The sequence below is a fragment of the Anolis sagrei genome, chromosome 6 (assembly GCF_037176765.1).
Source record: "Anolis sagrei isolate rAnoSag1 chromosome 6, rAnoSag1.mat, whole genome shotgun sequence".
NCBI lineage: Eukaryota > Metazoa > Chordata > Lepidosauria > Squamata > Dactyloidae > Anolis > Anolis sagrei.
This window is the reverse complement of record NC_090026.1, coordinates 106,798,691-106,817,866: the sequence shown is the minus strand read 5'-3', so window position 1 is coordinate 106,817,866 and position 19,176 is coordinate 106,798,691. Positions and strand designations below refer to the sequence as shown.

General features: G+C 37.6%; 1 protein-coding gene across 1 annotated transcript in view; it reads right to left on the bottom strand.

The window, feature by feature from the left end:
• MALRD1 (MAM and LDL receptor class A domain containing 1) overlaps nucleotides 1-15,064 on the bottom strand; it is a 230,601-nt gene extending 215,537 nt beyond the window's left edge. The window contains 5 exon segments of the mRNA XM_067470328.1: nucleotides 1,321-1,432; nucleotides 2,120-2,284; nucleotides 4,416-4,525; nucleotides 7,973-8,119; nucleotides 15,022-15,064. Coding sequence (XP_067326429.1) covers nucleotides 1,321-1,432; nucleotides 2,120-2,284; nucleotides 4,416-4,525; nucleotides 7,973-8,119; nucleotides 15,022-15,064 — 577 coding nt within the window.
• Between the last annotated feature and the right edge of the window lie 4,112 nt (nucleotides 15,065-19,176).

Sequence of the window (19,176 nt, the reverse complement as noted above, 5' to 3'; positions counted from 1 at the left end):
AGGTCATCTGGAGTTTTGGAGTTGGGTGCCATCACAATACAGATGACAGGCAACTCTACTACTCTTTTCCACCCCAATCCAAGAAAGCTCCCTGGATCCTGGATCAGTATCTGGCAGCTGTGATGGACTGGATGAGGGCCACAAACGTAGACTTAATCCAGACAAGACAGAGGTCCTCCTGGTCAGTCACAAAGCCAATCGAGGTATAGGGTGGCAACCTGTGCTCGATGGCGTTACATTCTCCCTGAGGATGCAGGTCCACAATCTGGGTGTCCTTTTGGACTCATTGTTGACACTTGAAGCTCAGGTATAGGCAGTGGCCAGGAGGGAACATGTGTTCCAGATGCGACTGTACCTTGAAAAGGCTGACTTGGCCACAGTGCTCCATGCCTTAATTACATCCAGAATGGACTACTGTAATGCACTCTACATGGGGCTGCCTTTGAAGACGGTTCAGAAACTGCAGTTAGTACAAAGGTTGGCTGCCACAGATTACGAACTGGAGCTAGCTATAAGGAACATACTATGCCCCTACTCAAGCAGCCCCACTGACTTCCGAAAATCTTCCGGGCTCAATTTAAGATGCAGTTTATTACCTGCAAAGCCTTATAAATTTCAGGTCCAACCTATTTTTGAGAGCACATCTCTTTCTATGAACCAGCACAGGCTTTGAGATCAGCAGGGGAGTCACTTCTCTTGGTTCCACCACCATCTCAAGCATGGTTCCACCACCATCTCAAGCATGGTTGATGAGGATGAGAGAGAGGGCCTTCTCTGTAGTGGTTCCCCAGCTCTGGAATATCCTCCCAAAAGATATTAGGTTAGCCCCCACCCTTGACTCCTTCTGATCCAGCCTAAAAACATGTATTTTTAAGCAGACGTTTGATCTCGAGTAGGCTCAAATATGCCCATATGAGGGTGACACTTTGGCACTTTAGTTGTAATTTGAAGGCAGCTAGTTTTAACTACAGATGCTCTGTGTTTTAAACTTTTTTATTTGATTTGATTGTTAATAGTTGTCGTTTTATAACTTTTATGTGATATTGTTTTTATACTCATGTACTATTTATGTTATATACTACAATTGTAGTGCTGCCCCAAGTCCCTTTGGGGAGATGGTGGTGAGATATAAATAAAGATTATTATTATTATTAATAGTAAATATATTATTTATTAAAATATGTATATGAACATTTTAGTATACCTTGGATCTTTTTATATACCCTGAGTAGGATATTTTTAAATCAATATCTCTTTGTTAATCAAATCCAAGAAAATTATTTCAGCATAAGGAACACAGCATACTGTTTTTGCTCTTACCTTCTTTGTAGATACTTGAAAATGATACATTAATCTTACATGTCTTTGTTATACTGATGTCATCCACAGCAACAAAAGCTTTTTCAGTTTGAACAATTGCTTGTAGTATTATCTGTGAAGGCAATGAAATAACCCTATTAAATGTTACATTATACAAGTATACACACATCTTTTAAATAATTTATATCCTGTTGGATAAATATCACTTGCTGCTGGCCTCTTCTTTTTTCTTTTTGTTTTAAAGGAACATAACTGCTGTATAGCAAAACGAACAAAAGAGATATTGATTTTGCAAGTTTCAAATCTTTTTATTGTTGTTTTTCTTAGATGCACCTCACAGGAATAATCGCTACACTGATTATTATATGATATAATCTTTTGAGAAATCTTTAGAACTGAAATTCAAAACATCCATAATGTTTTGAAGAACAGTTGTGATTCAAAACAGAACCTTTAATAAATTACACTTAAATCATAGGGGCTTACCTCTAAATTGACATGTTTCGGATCGTGTACATCAGTGAAAAGTTGCTTGAGGTTGAAATGAACAGACTTAAGACTTGTGCTGTAGGATTGGCTCACTTGAGTTATATGCCATGAGGAAGTGCATCTGAGGACGTGACTATGGGAGATGGAAGCTTTTGCTGAAATATATTGATTTGCCTTAAAGGTGTCACAAAACTCTATTTCTTCCTTTCTTTTTATGCCTTGTTGACATTGTTAATGCAACTTATTTTTCAAAGAAAATGGCAGTGTGAAATAAATACATGCATATACACCAGTCTTCTAATGTACCTACCTGAAAAGGTCCCTCTCTAGTAGTATTTCTTATACAGACATCGGCTTTTGTCCATTGCATTTTGCTCTTGAAAGGTTGACTATTTAAGCTTTGCAAATATCCATCAGAAGTTCTAATGAAGATGTTCAGCTGGGAATCCTGAGACAACTGATACCAAAATCTTATCTGTTACAAAGAGTTTGAAAATGAAATTAGGTTCATTCTACCAATCTTCAGCAGAGGGCCTTATCACATTGGCAATGGGATTTGCCACACATTGTGGAGAATCAGTGGAGGCCTGGGGGGGGGGGGGGCTGCGGAGAATCCGTTGTCTTTCATCACCCCGCTTACTTCATCCCACGTGGGAAGCATCCACCACCTGCTTTCCTCTATTGATCTCTATGTAACACGGGAAGTCTCTTGTGGCAGCATACACTGGTTTCTCTTCCTTTTTGCAATGGAGCCCTGACTGAAGTATTGTAGATTTGCATTGTGGGATGGGAGCTGGTGGACTCAATTGCAAAAAGGAGGAGGAACTGGCATATGACAAGCAATTTGGTTCGTATGATGAGGTTGTAAGACTTACATATTACAGAACAGTTGTCACACAAGACATCTTAGGAGGTACAATTTGGTTTTAATATAATGCTTTGGTTACTATCCGACAAACACCCTCCTTCTTGCTTTGAAAGGCAATTCATCTTGATAGTATTAGAAAACGTGGGACCAAATTCAAGAAAACAAAACTGCAGTTGGTTATCATGACTTTGAGATTTTCTACTTCTTTTCCTTTAGCTTGAAGATATTACTGAGTTAAAATAATCTTAATTCAGAAACTCAAGATATAAAAATGAAGTCTTGGGCAGATGGAATTAAGGTTGGTCAGTCTAATAACTTTTATATTTCATTCAATATTTCCTATCTATAACTTCTAAGGCTCCTGATAGATTTGACAAATATTAAGATAGGAATAGCTGTTACTTGGACAAGATTAAATGTTTTACTTAGGCAAGATTAAATGAACTTCCTCAGAGGCTCTCCAGGGAAGTGAACACTATCTGTCACCAGTTTCCCTTTCCAACAAGGTAGTGTTCTCCTTCCTTGTCGCTGAGATAACAGGCAGGAATAAAAATCCCATTTTGCAAAGAAAGCAGCAATACAGTATGGATCAATCAAAGTGAGAGAGTAAGTTGTGAGCCTTATTTTGATCTGGGTTCAGCTTCAAGGAAGCTGAGTACAATATTTGAGGCAATTTGGGGGCATCCAGTATAATCATTGGCCCCAATTTAAATTCATCATAGGATGGATTCAAATAGTTTTTACTGGATGGTAAAGAAATTAAATCTCAGAGATTTCAGCATAATTCTATTTTAGATTTTATCTACTTTTACCAGGCAAAATTAAAATAATATTTAGATTTTTAAAAAGGAAAAGCAATTTAAGTTCCATTAGACACAAGGCACACTTAAGCCTACTGTTATTTACAGGCTTAAGTGCAGGGAGTTTTCTGAATGATTATAGTCTACAAAGACAGATAATCTTATTTATATGGGGAGAGTAACATAAAACAATGAATATTACCATATTTTAGAAATATTAATAATACTAGAAACATCAATAATGAACACACATGAAGGATGAACTGATATAATATACAGTGAATATTAAAATGTTGCCAAAATGCTATGGTTGGATTATTGGACAATTACTCTGGAAATAGGGTCTGAAACTTTATTCAGTCATAGAAATGCACTGGGTGACCATAAGTAAGTCATAAGAAGGCAAAGATTCTGAAGAAATCTCCCCAAGAAAACCTGAAGATAAGACTGCCAGATGCCCAAATGAGTTGAAGGCACACAAGAACAATGGACAACGCAACATTATTAAACATTATAACTCATCAATGATCCTGGACTATATATAAAACTCTACAATTGTCATGTGGATAACATGGTCTCTTCACTCCAGGTTTTTTGGTCTTCTTTAGAAAGTCTAACATGTAGATCAACATAGATTGTTCCTAAAGGGCACAGTGCTCCTTCTGTGAATTTCCTTCCATTTCTGTTGGTTGTCACTGTTATCAATATCTCCAAGTTCTTCAGGGTATTATTGGACTGTAGTACAAGATGAGTTGGAAAACTGTGGCCCTCCAGATGTTGTTAAACTCTCATGTTCCTTGATCACGCTGTCAAGGATTAATGGGATTTGCAATCCAACAACACTTACAGGTGACTGATGTTGCCCACCCATTCAGATGACTAAAAGGACATAAAATTAATTTATTGTAAAGTAAGCCAATGGAATGTCAGGAACTTACCTGGCAATCTGTAGCATTATTAGAAAGTTTCGTAAATATTGGACTGCTGAAGTGAGTAACAACAAGCTTTGTTTTTGTCCATGGTAAACCAGTCACATAAATAAAATTTCCTGAAATTTCACAATTAAGAGGATTAAGGCAAGCATTCCATTAATTCTTTTCCTAGATGTCCTGCTAGATTCTGTCTTATCTTTGAAGCCTAGCAGGAGAAAACCTGGTTTAGATAAATGGCTCATTCATTTCTTGACCTCCTAAACCTAAACCAAGACATAATTGTCTGAATGCCGCCATTTGTCTCTTCTCAGCTATGCAATAGACTAGCCATTTTATGCCTTGAAATCCCCAAAGCATGAAAGATGTTGCCATAAATTGCATTTATTTTTCTTCAAGTGGTTTGCAGACTTGACATTGTTTATTCTAGTACGGAGGAAAGCTTAATTAAAGATCTAATCTGATAACTGCCAACCCATCAGCCTGTGGATTTGAACCACCACAGACAAGCTCTAGCTAGGAGAGATGATAATATCTTTGAGAATCTTGAGAGCAGAGCATTATAGATGTCAGTGATGTAGCACTAGTTTTTAAAAGAGACAATGGCAGGCTTTTATAGAAGTCCAAGTCTCACTTATTAATATTAGATATCTTCTTTTAAGCTGTATAGAGATGTTATGAAATAAAATAGAACCAAAATGCTGTAAAAACAAATAAATGCACCAGAAAACTCAAAAGCATTATGAGTTCATAAGGTGAAACCGTTAGAAAATTTCACATACCTATATTTGCTAGTTTTCAAGTGTCCTGTGGCTTTTTCTTTACAACCCACACTTTTTTTCTTACAATCATTTTCCTTCTCTTGCCTCTCTCCATTAGACAAATATTTCATTATAAACAAGTAAATGGTAAGTAAAGCTACTTTTATATGTTTATACATTATTTTTCTCTACTAGTCCCTGTGATAGATAATAATAATAAATAACAATAACACTTTATTTATATTCTGCCCTTCTCATACTGAAGAGGACTCAGGGCGGATCACAGTACACATACAAGACAAACATTCAATGTCGCTTTGTATAGATAGTCAGAACAGAAAGGAGGTGTGTTGTTTCGGTTGTATGGAAGGTTGGGCTCGAGTCCAGCCACCAGGGGTGCTGTTGCTCCATCCTCTATGATGAAGAGCCGTCAGGACTTCCTCCTTCCTTTTGGTCGCCCAGCACTTTCTGATCTTTATCTTTATGGCATTGTAAAACACTTCCCCCACTTTTAACGGAATCTAATTTATCTCATTACAACTGAAGCTGTTTTTGAAATGCTTAGGTAAACAGTGAGCAGGGCTGACAGTCAGCCACTCCTGCCAACCTGGGGCTTAGAACTTGCAACCTTTCGGTTCATAGATCTTATAGTTGCTGGTGATTTTACCAGCTGTGCTAAACCTCCAGCCTGATTAACTGAAGATTCAACCAGCCGGTCTCTTACCTCTCAAACCGGCCAAAGGATATTATGGCCGATTATTTTTCAGCTTGTGGCTTGCCCATTTGATTCCTCTGCTTGAGAAATTTTCAAATATCTCTCACATTGCCCAACAGAAATTATCTCAGGGGCACTAAGAACTGGCTGTGCTAATTACATTCAATGTGATCCAGATACACTGAGCAAGGGGTAGATACAACAAATTTGGATAAACATATTTGGCAGTGTCTCATAGCAAAGCCTCCACTGGCAACAATAGTAGGAAAGGGGTGAATGACACTTATTTCTGAACCATGTCAGTTTTGTATGACATCACTGAAAATTCCATTTTGTTTTTTTCATTACTGAATTAATTTGTGGATCATTTTATCATTTTAGTTAATTGTATAAATATATATGTGTTCACTTTTTTCTCAAGATATCATTTTTTGTTGTTTATTTGATCAGTCTTTTCACACTCTTTGTGACCTCATGGACAGCCCACAGCAGAGCTCCCTGTCAGCCATTGCCACCCTCAGCTCCTTCAAGGTCAAGCCAGTCACTTTAAAGATAACAACCATCCATCTTGCCCTTGGTCAGCACCTCTTCCCCTTTCCTTCCATTTTCCCCCAGCATCATTATCTTCTCCAAGTTTTCCTGTCTTCTCATTATGTGGCCAAAGTACTTCATCTTGCCCTCTAATATCCTTCCCTCCAGTGAGCAGTCTGGTATTATTTCATGGACTGGTTGGATCTTTTTGCGATCCAAGGCACTCAGAATTTTCCTCCAGCACCACAATTCAAAAGCTCTATCTTCCTTCACTCAGCCTTCCTTATGGTCCAGCTCTCACATCTATAGGTTACTGCGCGGAATACCATTGCTTTAACTATGTAGATCTTCATTGTCAGTCTCTGCTCTTACCTATTTTGTCAAGATTAGTCATTGATCTCCTCCCAAGAAGTAAATGTCTCCTGATTTCCTGGCTGCAGTCTGCATTTGCAGTAATCTTTGCTACCAAAAATACAAAGTCTGTCACTGTCTCCATGTTTTGTCCCTCTATTTGCCAGTTACCAATCAGTCTGGTTGCCATAATCTTGGTTTTTTTAATGTTTAACTGCAACCCAGCTTTTGCACTTTATTCTTTCACCTTGTTTATAAGGCACCTCAGCTCATCCCCGCTTTCAGCCATCAAAGTGGTATAATCTGCATATCTAAGGTTGTTAATGTTTCTTCCAGCAATTTTAGCTCCAACCTTCATCAAGCCTTGAACATCGCATGATGTGTTCTGCATACATATGAATATGTAGGGTGAGAGTATACAGCCCTGCCGTATTCCTTTCCCAATTTTGAACCTGTCTGTTGTTCCGTGGTCTGTTCTTACTGTTGCTGCTTAGTCATTCTACAGATTCCTCAGGAGACAGAGAAGGTGGCTTGATGTTGCCATACCACCAAGAACTTGCCACATTTTATTATGATCCACACAGTCAAAGGCGTTAGAATCGTCAATAAAACAGAAATAGATATGCATTTAAATACATATTGTACATATGCTTAAACTGCTGAGAACTGTGTTGAAACATTTAAAAGTATAAAATCTGATGGATACTTAGGTTTAATCTGTACATCAAACTTGAAAATGCTGATCGGGAGACATTTGCAAAATTTATGTTCTTCCATCATCCTTAAGCAATAGTTTATTTTGTCGAAGGCTTTCATGGCCGGAATCACTCAGTTCTTGTGGGTTTTTTCGGGCTATATGGCCATGTTCTAGAGGCATTTCTCCTGACGTTTCGCCTGCATCTATGGCAGGCATCCTCAGAGGGTGAGGTCTGGAGCTGGGAAAAAGGGGGTTTATATATCTGTGGAAAGACCAGGGTGAGACAAAAGGCTACTGTAAGATGGGCTAGGTGTGTTTTAAAGACGATACAACGGCTAGCATTTATGGTATTTGGATGACACCACCACAACCTTCCCTCCTCAAAAAAAGAAGAGAAAGGATAAAAGAACAATTAGTTTGCCTCCAGGGTTCTGTATCAAAGAACTTTAGAAAATTATCCAGAAGCAAAAAAACCCCTTAAAAGTAAGTAAAATATCATAGCATGTCTTACCCTTATCACTGTTGGTTGTGTGATCTTTTAAAGGAAGACCAGAATTATGAGAAGCTTGTCTTTTCATTATATTCCATTGTACTTCCTTTGGGTTTAATGTCTTCCATTTACAAAGGTCAGACTCAAAGTTGCACAGAGTATAATTGGCTATTGAAAACAGAAGAAAAAGCGTAACGGAGACGAACCTTACAAAATAATATATTCTGAAAATGCTATTGTGTTATTATTTAAATTAATCTCACACCAGAAAAAAACTATAAGTTTTTACATTCAAATCCAAAATATTTCTTTTGAATCAATGCATTCAATGACTTTAAAATCTATCTGTTTTCAACTACAGTGCACAATTCTTATGGAGATGTCTTTATTCATCATGGAGTTGTCAACTTTTAGAATCAATTCTGGGGACAGATTTTCTAACTAATATGCATTTTAGCACGTATATACAAATATGTACCTGACAGCTATAACTTATTTTCAAAGCAAATTTCACAAGGAATGACACAGAAGAAGCAATTTTACTGAAATCAGGTTAGCTGAACAAAAAGAGATTAGGCCAATGCCCAGCAAAACAAGATTGCAGTGTTTTCACTTTCTAGTTCACTCAAGCTTAAAAACATATAGCTCCTTTACAACAGGGCTATGAAAAGAGCAATGAGAAAATTCAGGCCTCCAGATATAAGGGAGTGTTGAATTGAGCATGGCTTTTTCATTTCTATACAAGTCTCTGTACCAATCAGTAGTGTTGGCATGAACTTATGCTTGGTTTTACAGGGAAACATATGTTCATGTTCTGTAACATTTCAGAACATTCTTTCATTCCTATCTAATATACCAACATCAATCTCGCACAAAAAGCTTGATACTGTAAACACAGAATCTCATAGTTCTGTGCTTAAAGGGAAAACAGCTTATTTTCCTTTATAAGCTCCTCAATCTGCTTTGCTGCTGTGCTTATGATTGGGAAGTTCCAATCTACACTTATGTATAAATGCAGACCCCAAAAGCCTGCATCAACTTATCCATGGGAGAATGTAAGCACGATAACTTAACTCTTATAAAAAAAGAAGCATCCTCTGTTCTGAGTAGAGCAGCAAATAGCAAGAGTTTAGTCCAGCCAACAAAAGTCTAAAAGAAATACTGACCCCTTCTACTCTCTCCACTGTGGTGACCCTTCTGGCTTTTTTGAATACTTGGTCAAAGAAATTGTAGCAGTGGCTAAGAGCAGATGTCCCCATAAGGCAGCATTGGTGCTTTCTCCACGTCATGGAATGACCCTCAACTTATCCATGAGTCATATAGAAATCTATAATTTTGGCTCCCAAACCTGCACTTGACTTACACATAAATTTGACTTTACATGAGTATACAAGGTAGATAGAGGTATAATAGTATGATAGTTTGCTTGTTGGATAAGATGGCTTTGAATCCCCATTTGGTCATGGAAACTGTCTGGGTGAGCTCAGAAAAGTTATACTCTCTAAGCCACAAAGGAAGACAACAGCAAACCCCTCAGGCTAAATCTTTCCATGGAAAAAAATATGATAGTCACTTTTGGGTCAACAGACATCAGAAACAGTTCAAAGGCACACAACAACACATTCTGAGTATCCTATTAGGACTGGTCTCTATATGACTGGTCTATGAACCATTTGTTGTTGTTTTTGCCTTCAAGTCCTTTTTTGTACTCCAAGATTATATTAGTGAAAGGAACAGTTATATTATAGGATGGGCCAAATCAGAAGGACCTGGGAGGCAAAATGAAAGGGTCTCATTTCCATGTGTGTGTGTGTGTGTGTGTGTGTATGTACATATATAATAATAATAATAATAATAATAATAATAATAATAATAGCAATTTAAAAAACGTATTGTAGTCTTACAGAGAATCTATCACATATTACAAAGGACTTCATCCCACAGTGCCTCTCCAAGTATCTACATACACTTAAAGCATGGAGCCACAGAGAGCCAATCAGATGATGCAAGATTTTTTTCCGTGATTCCATGGTTCAGCCTGTTTTTAAGTGTGTCTAAACACAAGGATTTAAAAGATGCTTAGAAATTGACTCCAGATGATTCCATGCATAACAGCAAAATTTAGGTGTGATGGGAATGATTTTATTTTTCCATGTTCTTTTTTGTGATGTTTTCCTATAGCCAGTCCTTAAATTTGCCCAAAGATACAGTTATCACTATTACTCTAAGGACAGCAGACAGAGCAGTAATTAATTATATTAAAAAAAATTTATTAACAAGCATTCACAATGCCGAAGTAGAGGAACTTTGCTGTATAAGAATTGAGAAATTATCTTTTAAAAATGCTAGAGGAGGGAAACTGGGATAAATTTGCACTCTCCTATATGATGGCAAAGCAAATGGCTGATTTATGTAGAAACGGGAGAAGGAAAACATGTGTGATGGAAGTAAATTCTCTGGGCCCTTTGGAGATGAAAACATGAAACACCACGCTAAAAAGATACTTTGCCTCTATTGACCCCCCTCCCAGTGGAATGCAGTCCTTAGCTCTATGATGAGTATAAGTGTCCTTTTGCAAGAAAACACTGAGAGCAGGGGTTGAAAGGATATATCTGTTAGTTTTACATGATACTATAGATTTGCATAAGGACATTATGGATTTACAGTATAGATTCATCTAAAAAGGGATGGGCAATAATCAAAGACATAGACCATTCTTTGTTGCATTCCTTATCTTGGAAATACATAAGCCACACAGATGGGAGAACATATGCTAGGTTTTTGGAAGCTTTCTCCCTGCTATAGCTCAGCACAGAAGAACTGAAAGCTGTTTGGCTACCAGGGGGATAGCTGTATAAAATACAAATAGAAAGAGCTTAACACACATTTGAAATTGAAAGCAATTTTGTATTATCATTTGGGAAATTTATGGGGAAGCAGTCAGAGAAAGAAAAATAAATGAATACATTCAATCTTCCATTTATCCAAGGCAAAAAGAAATACCTCCATGAATTCTACTTATCAAAAGAGTATAGTAGCAGAGACCTTTCCTACTACTGCATATAGCCCAATCCAAGTGCAGGGCTCAATTTCAGAGAAATATCCACTGTAGTCTAGAGATGGGCAAGCCTATAGGGGAAAGGGCATGACCAGAAAAAAATCACCTTAAGACTAATTGCTAGAAATGAAGTCCTAAAAGTATTTAATAAGGAGTAGAAATCTCAACAGGCTGGATTGGGACCGCAGGAGAGCCAGATTTGACACCGTATCCAGATGTACTCCAACTATAGTTCAAAAGCGATTTGTTTTGTTCTTCAAGTTGTTTCTGACTTATGGGGGCTCTAAGGTGAAGCCATTACTGGGTTTTCTTGGAGCAATTTGTTCAAAAGTGGGTTGCTTTTGTTTCTTTCTAAGGCTGAGAGAATGTGATTCACCCAAGAGCACCCCAGGGAAGGCTCCATGGCTGAGGAGGAATTTGAACTCTCCTCTCCAGGGTCTTAGTCCAATGCTGAAGCCATTAGACTATGCTTACTCTCCATGGTAGGATTTCATGTCATCAAAATCGTAGAATCAAAGAGCTGGAAGAGTCCACAAGGGACATGCAGTCTAACCCTCTGCCATGCAGGAAATATAATCAAAGCATTCCTGGTGGATGGTCAAAATGAAAGCTGCGCTCCTTTTCTAGTGTAATTGTGCTTTAAAGCTACTTTTATAATTATATGGATGTAACTTAACTAAATAGCCAAGGAGAAATATAACATATTTCAATCATTGGCTATGCAGCTCATATTGCTTAAAGGAAAACATTGGAAAAGTTTTCTCTTTTAAACGCAATTTCAATTGTTCCTCCACATTTGTGGGATTCACTTTAGATTATTTGTAGAATTGATTAATATGGTATCTGTAGCAATCACTGCATTCTCCAGTACAAGTCAATGGTCAACTTCTGTCAACTACTTGCCAGAGTTCCACTAGAGGACCTGGAGATTAGTAGAGAAATGATTTCTCAATGGAAAGGAATAGCATTTTTTTAGTCATAGTTTTTTTCCCACTTTTGCAGGGGTCCCAAACCCCAACAAACATGGAGGGCTGACTTCTGTGAAATGGAGCAAAAAATATTTTAAAAACTGCAATGTGGCTGACAAGATCCCAGAAGGCAATATAGAAAGGGAAAAAAACAGTGAATTGCTTTTGAAAAGCAGCTTCCAAGGCTCTGTTAGCATCATCACTGATATTCTATGTGGAAGGGAGAGAGAAGCCAAAGCAACTGGGACTTGCTGCTGTTTTGGTTCAGCAGGCCAGGAGACGTTGTCCCAGTTGCTGAACATAAAGGAACACACTTCAAAGCACAAGTTACACCTTGAGATCTAAAAGAAAAAGAGAGGGATATAAGTACAGTTGGGATAAACTTTCAAAAGGAAAGAGGGAGTTGAAAGGCAGAAAAGGAAATCTCCCTGAGGAGTGAGATGAGTATAGGTCTGGAACTGAAAAACAGGTGGAGTTGGCGAAATGTCCTTTCCTCCAGGTAGACAGTAGAATCACATCCTGAAAAATGCGTGGTGGGATATTGAAAACAGAAGAAATATTAAAACCCATTAGTACATTTAGAGATTAATATTCATGGCAAACCAGAACATATCATTCATACTTTTAAGAAACTGCATTTTGTTTTTTCCAGCCACAGGCTTTAAAATTAACTTTATTTTAATTTTTGCACAAATATTAATAAATCTATATCAGCCAAAAATGCTGATGCATCTCATATTTTTGGATAAGGATCTGAATTTCAATTTACATAGAAGGGTAAAATTGTTTTGAGCTGATAATATTCCTTGGAGTGTATATAAAGTACCACACTGCTTCCCTGAAGCATATGTTATACAGATGTGTTTACATATTTATTAGTAGTAGTCAGTTATTATACTCCATAGCCATTTTGTCAAGAAAATTTAGATACAAACAGAATTAGTCATTATTTAAAGAAAGCAATTATCTTACAAGAAAATCAAGTGAAAAATAGGAAATAACCGGCCTATATTAAACAGCTCATTTCTTATACATTCATTCATTGTCATTCTCTGTAACAAAGAGTGCTATCCAAGCTCATTTACCAAAGACGTGAAGAAGGTGGAGGTAGACTGAACACAATTTTTAAAAAACAAAATCCAACTAAAATAGGATTCACAAAAGTTTAAAAAACAATTAACGAGATAGTTCTGAATAAAAAACACACAAAACAGTTAAAATACACACATGACACAATTAAATTGTAAAATCACAGCACGTTAGCCAAAAGGTTTTTCAATGATTTGAGATTAAGCATATAATCCCACTAACATTATGGTTCTTTATTAATATGTGTTGATTAAACAATTAAAAATTAATTCATTTTATGAATCTATTATATAGCTGCTAGCCATACATTACTGTCTTAATTTTTTTTGTTTTCCATGAATTTCTAAATTATTTGGATAATAGGTTTCATTGGTATTTCACTAACATGAATTCAGCGGTAAATCTAAAATTTCTTAGTTTAAGTGAAAAAAAGCTGTCAAGGAAATCTGTTTCAGTAAACTCTGACATTTCTCTGGGAGCTTCTGAATAATGTTTTTAAATGCTTTGCCAAAATTCACAAACAGTTTCAACACTGACAGTGCTAAATTAACATATCTACATTTCAGGAATTACATTTTTGGAATACACCAAAGAAGGAAATTCTTCATGGGAAGTGCGTTGACCTTGGAACGCTCCTTAATGAAATTTTTAGTGAGTCGGGGATCCAATGGAGGGTGTTGAGCTCCATAGACAGGTTGAATGCTGCCCGGTAGCTTGGCGCTCCGCTTCCAGAACTGCTTGCTGCTTTCCGCTGGCTTAGTCAAAGCTGGCTTAGTCAAAGTTCCCAAATAAACTTTCCTTTATTTATATTATACTCATTGCTATCTACTTGCAGCTAAATTATTATTCTAGCTAATTAGTGATTATTGCTAAATAACACTGTTGTATCATCTTGTTCACTGCATGATCCCGGATTGCCTGAGATCACATGTTACTACTTCTAGTAGGAGCAGAAACCGTTAGAAATGACATGGCTTGAAGGATGCACAAAAATTCACAGTTTAAATGGTTTTTAGAAGGGAGAGCAAGATTAAAGTCCATAAGTCTGCCCATAAATAAAAATATATTGAGACTGAAACAGATCTAATTTCTGTTGGTATGTAACTAACCACTACAGCACTACTGTTCCATGATGGAGGGAATATAGGCTGTTCTAATGGTAGTAATACTGGTGGTAGAGTTTCCTGTAATGCTCTAATGATTTCAGTAATCACAAGAGCATTACATTAATCTCCCTTGCAAACAAAGTGATATTCATTTTTTTTACAACATAGGCTTTTACTATATGTAGAGTAAGAAATGCCATATGTTCACACTGGGTTTAGGAAAGGAAGAGGCACTCGAGATCATAATGCAAGATTATGTTGGAAAATGGAATACACCAAAGAAGGAAATCAGAAGGAAATCAGCAAGCACTTTACAGATAATAGCAAATACTTCTAATTTTATGGGTAATTAGAAACTGGATTATTCTTAAAGAAATGGCAGTGGAATAACAATTAATTGTCCTGGTGCTCAATGTGTACCAAGCATTAGAGGTTACTATTAGGGCAGAATACAAGGAAATAGAATATTTCCAGTTGGCAAGGAGATAAGGCAAGGCAACATTTAATAATTCTATCTGCTGAATTTGTAAACTAAATATATAAGATATAAATCAGGATTAGATTTGGAGGAAAAAGGTGTGGAAAATGGGAAAAATGAATATCAAAATAGCAGAAAACAGTAAAAACATAGAATGATTATTGATGAAAGTCAAGGAAGAGACCAGTTGAACATAAATAAAGCAGAAATTACTACAGAAATGCACATAGCACAATTATTAATCAGAACAGAGACTGCAGTCAAGAAATCAGAAAGACTAAGACTTTGAAGGGCAGATATGAAGTATAATATCTGTACACCTCAATCCTTTTTGGCATCATATTGTACATTTATCAGCTGGTTTAACTTACCACAAGCTTCTGGATCTTCATCACTTCCATCCACGCAATCCATCTGGAAATCACAAGCCAAGCCAATGTCAAGACATTGGCCATTGGCACAGGAAAACTCTTCAGAAGAACAGGACCTGGGCAGTTCTGACATTGTGTTATACACAGGATGGGAATGATCCAGACAAATATTGCTTGCCTTGTCTTCAATTGTTCCTTCTAAAAACAGCTGGGAAAACAGATAGTAATAAGGGGAATACATCAAGATGGTTGAATAAATACACTAACATGTTAAAAAAAAAAGCACAACTGTTTCCTTAGTTCCCTTACTTAAATTGCAAATCAACCTCTCTTTATATATATTTAAAAAGAAAATTTACACAAGCAATAAGGTATGAACAGCATTAGAAGCAGGGAGAAAGCAAATTGACTATGTTATCAACCAACATAGTCAATCTTTGATATACTGGAGATCAATTTGAGGAAATTCCCAGGAGGTAATGTTTCCTGCAGCACAATCCAAAATAGCAGGTGGGCCTATACTTTCACATATTCCATGCTGTTTCTCTTTCTAATGGTAAGTTAAATCCTGCTATCATGCTGGCACACTCATTTAGCAGCAGCTGGCTGGATAAACTGGAAAGGAAAAATCATTTGAATGGCAGTTGGCAGATCTACATGTTCTCACACTCCAGAGGATTGCTATACTTAGTATCCTGTGGGAATAACTAGGACCTAGAATAGTACAGTGTTTAGAGTGTTAAATGGGACCAAAAGATCCCAGGTCCAAACCTCCACTGGTCCAAGGAACCCAGAGTTTGATCTCAATGCTAATCATTCTTTTTCATTCAAATAGACATGGCAGAGAGGATACAGCACTTACATAGATTATTTACACCTGATCTCTTTGGTGAAAAAAGTGGAACGTAAATTGCATGAGGAAGTGCAAAATATGGAGTTTTAAGTTAGATTCAATGCGGACAGGGAACAACTGCTTTTACCTCTGTTACCATCCTTCAAGCCATGTCATTTGAGTTTGTCTGTCTTTATTAAATGTATATTTGGCATTGAATGTTTGCCATATGTGTGTATTCTGTAAAGCTGCTCTGAGTTCCCTTATGGGTGAGAAGGGTGGGGTATCAATACTGTAAATAATAAATAAATACCCTTTTATCAAAAGGTTATTTTTTTTTCTCTTACCCTGTTTTTATTGAGCCCTGCTGGTATTTGTATTTTGACTTTCACCCATGCATGGTTGGTTGATCCATTGGCACTCCACAGCATTATTTTTTCCTCCTGGCAGTAACAGAACATAGACATTCATGCATATACACAACAATTTATAAATTTGTGAGTGTCTATTGCTTCTGTTTAGTTTGTCTTTCCAACCCATAATCAGAAAAGGGCATCGCCAGCACTAGAGAAACATGGTTATCTATATTACTTTGCTGTACGTACTGCTCTGATTTCATGGGCTCCAGGGAAGACAAGGCATTATAGCAATTAGGCATAATAATTAAGCAGTTATCTTGAGATATCTATGCAAACGCGAAATAAACTGCAATGCAAAGTTACAAGGCAGAGGGGAGGAAGATAAATGTGTGCGGCATTTTGTCCCCTTGAGACAGAATATTAATGGGAATCTCTGTGCATATTCTCCCAAAGTAATTTTGAAAAGAAAATGTGTAAGTATGAGTGATCGGGTGGGGGTGGGGGTAACTCTCCAGGTGATTGTGACCTTAGAAGTGACTCCTGTAGGCACTCCCAAACACAAGACCTAGCACCTTCTTTCTTACATAAACAAGCTTATTGAACACCTGCAACTTTCAGTGAAGATGGCCCAACAATTGAGCATGTGATAAAAAAAGCAAGCTGGTCGGTTATTAGGGGTCTAGGACCAAGAACCAACTGTCAAATGATCCACTCTTATTCTGAAGAAAAAACATAAGAAGTGGATTAGACCAAAAGCCTATCTATTTAACACCCTGTTTCTCACAGTGGCTAGACTGATTGATGACTATGGGAAGTCTGCCAGTAATACATTAATGAAAGCTCATGTGCCATAGCAACAAATATTCAAGAAGTGTACTGCTTCTGATAATAATGGTATCATATAGTCAGAATAGTTGGTAGCCATAGGTAGCCCGATCCTCCATAAATTTCTCCAGCTCCATCTAAATTAGAAGTCATTGCATAAGCTAACGTGCCACAAAGATCATTATCCATCCTCACAGGTGAGTTGCAGAAGGCCTTTAATCATTCTGCTCACTTTTTCTACATAGCCTTGCTAACGGCAAAAGTATTTTGCTGAAGGCAAACAACTGAAGCCCCTGTGAGAGACCAGTTTATACTGGTGTCTAGTGTTTTACACCAGTCCCAGAAGGTGGGAAGGGCCTGGGCAGGAGGTTAAGCAGCTGGCCCCTCCCTCCTGCTTCAGATGTTCACCCGGTGATCCGCCCACCTGCCCTCAGCACAATATGAGTGAATGCTCTCCTAAGTGGGGGGTGGGGGTCACCTACCCCATAGTGTGTTTGTTGGAGGAAGGAGTTTATTCAGGTGGCACTGTTAACTAAGTTTCCAGTGGCAGGATTTGGGATGAGAACATTGTTAGTGTTCACGTTGGCACCCTCAATTTGGGGGTGAACGGGGATATCTGGGATGGCCCTGACAAGTTCTGGGGCTTGGGGGCATCTTGCGATTTTCCCCCTTTGGGATTGGACCAGGGGATTCCTGATTTTTCTTACAGAGTTTTGGGGCTTGGGAGGGAGTGCCCCTGGTATGGCCTTCCAATAATGACCATCTGGGCCAGCAAGCCATTAAGTGGACTGTCCCTGGGGTCAGGTATTCACCCAGTGGTAGACAAGGGGGGGGGGGAGTCATTGAGTGATACCTTTTCCTCCATCATGACCTATGTCTTTGTTGCTCCCTCCAGGCCAATTTTTACTGCAGAGGATTGCAGTTTAAATAGGTCAATAAATGGCCCTTTGTTCCATATTTTTGTCATCTGGTCTCTTATTTCACAGTGTTACTTCAATTATGTATTTCTATAATGTCCTTTTAAAAATGCTTTGTGGCTTAAGTTTGTCAGTGTTGTCTCAGGTTAATTTTTCATCTGTAAAAATGTGCTCCTCTTCTGTATTCATGTAGTTCATAGCCTTGCTGTTTTTAAGGCTGGTCAATAATGGTTTTCTTTGACTAAATGTACAGGCAAATTCCTTATAGTCTGAATTTCACATTTTACAGACACAAACAGTTAAATCTATTTTGGTAGCTAGAGATGGGGCCAAACTGAAATGGATTCAAGAGGTGAGAGTCAAAAAGCCTGGTTTTGTCTCCTTTCCAATCACAAAACCTTGGATAAGATTTCCAACTCCTTCTGGGAAGTAAGTAATTTGGTAATAGATCATCTGAGTGTCATTATGTTCTGTACACTGGCCAATGGCTTGCATTCTCAAAAAAAAAAGGGGGGGGGGTTCTGGTATCATTCTGACTCCATTTTGGCTTTTTAAAAAGGGTTTGCTAATTTATCATAAAATGCTCAGTGCCATGGATTATAGGGTTATATTAATTTTCCCAGCTTTTGATTTTATAACAACAGAAGCAACCTTGAATATCTGTCACTAAGCAGCCAGACATACTTGTGTTTTTAAAGAAGCAGTAGTAAAATGTACTGCATCAGTGGTTAAATGCTAAAGAAACAGACTCTTACATCTACAATTCCATGAGTGAGACTATAAATTTCATTCTACCATTTTCGGTATCAATACCTTGTTCGAGTATGTCATTCTTAGCAGTAGCTGGCACTGATGTGCTGGTCCTCTATGCAACATGAAGGATATGTATTGTGAGTGACACAAAATGTTAGGCACCTTTGTGAAGCTGGTACTAAGGGAGTGAATTAAGATGACAAAGAACTGCATACTCTGTATTATTTTTGTACTTCTCTCCCTATCTCAGTGTCATAATTCCCATTTCAAAAAGAAGGAATAAGAGAATGCAGAATATTAGCACTATCCAGAAACCTGCAAAAAGGAATCATTAGTTTTTAAATAAATAAACAAACAAACAAGAAATGCCAGCAGACCAGAAGCTATGTTCAGCTTTGCTACTGGTCATTAGTAAGGCATAGCTTTTCCCACCATTAATGGACACCAAATGGATTCCACAGAACATTGT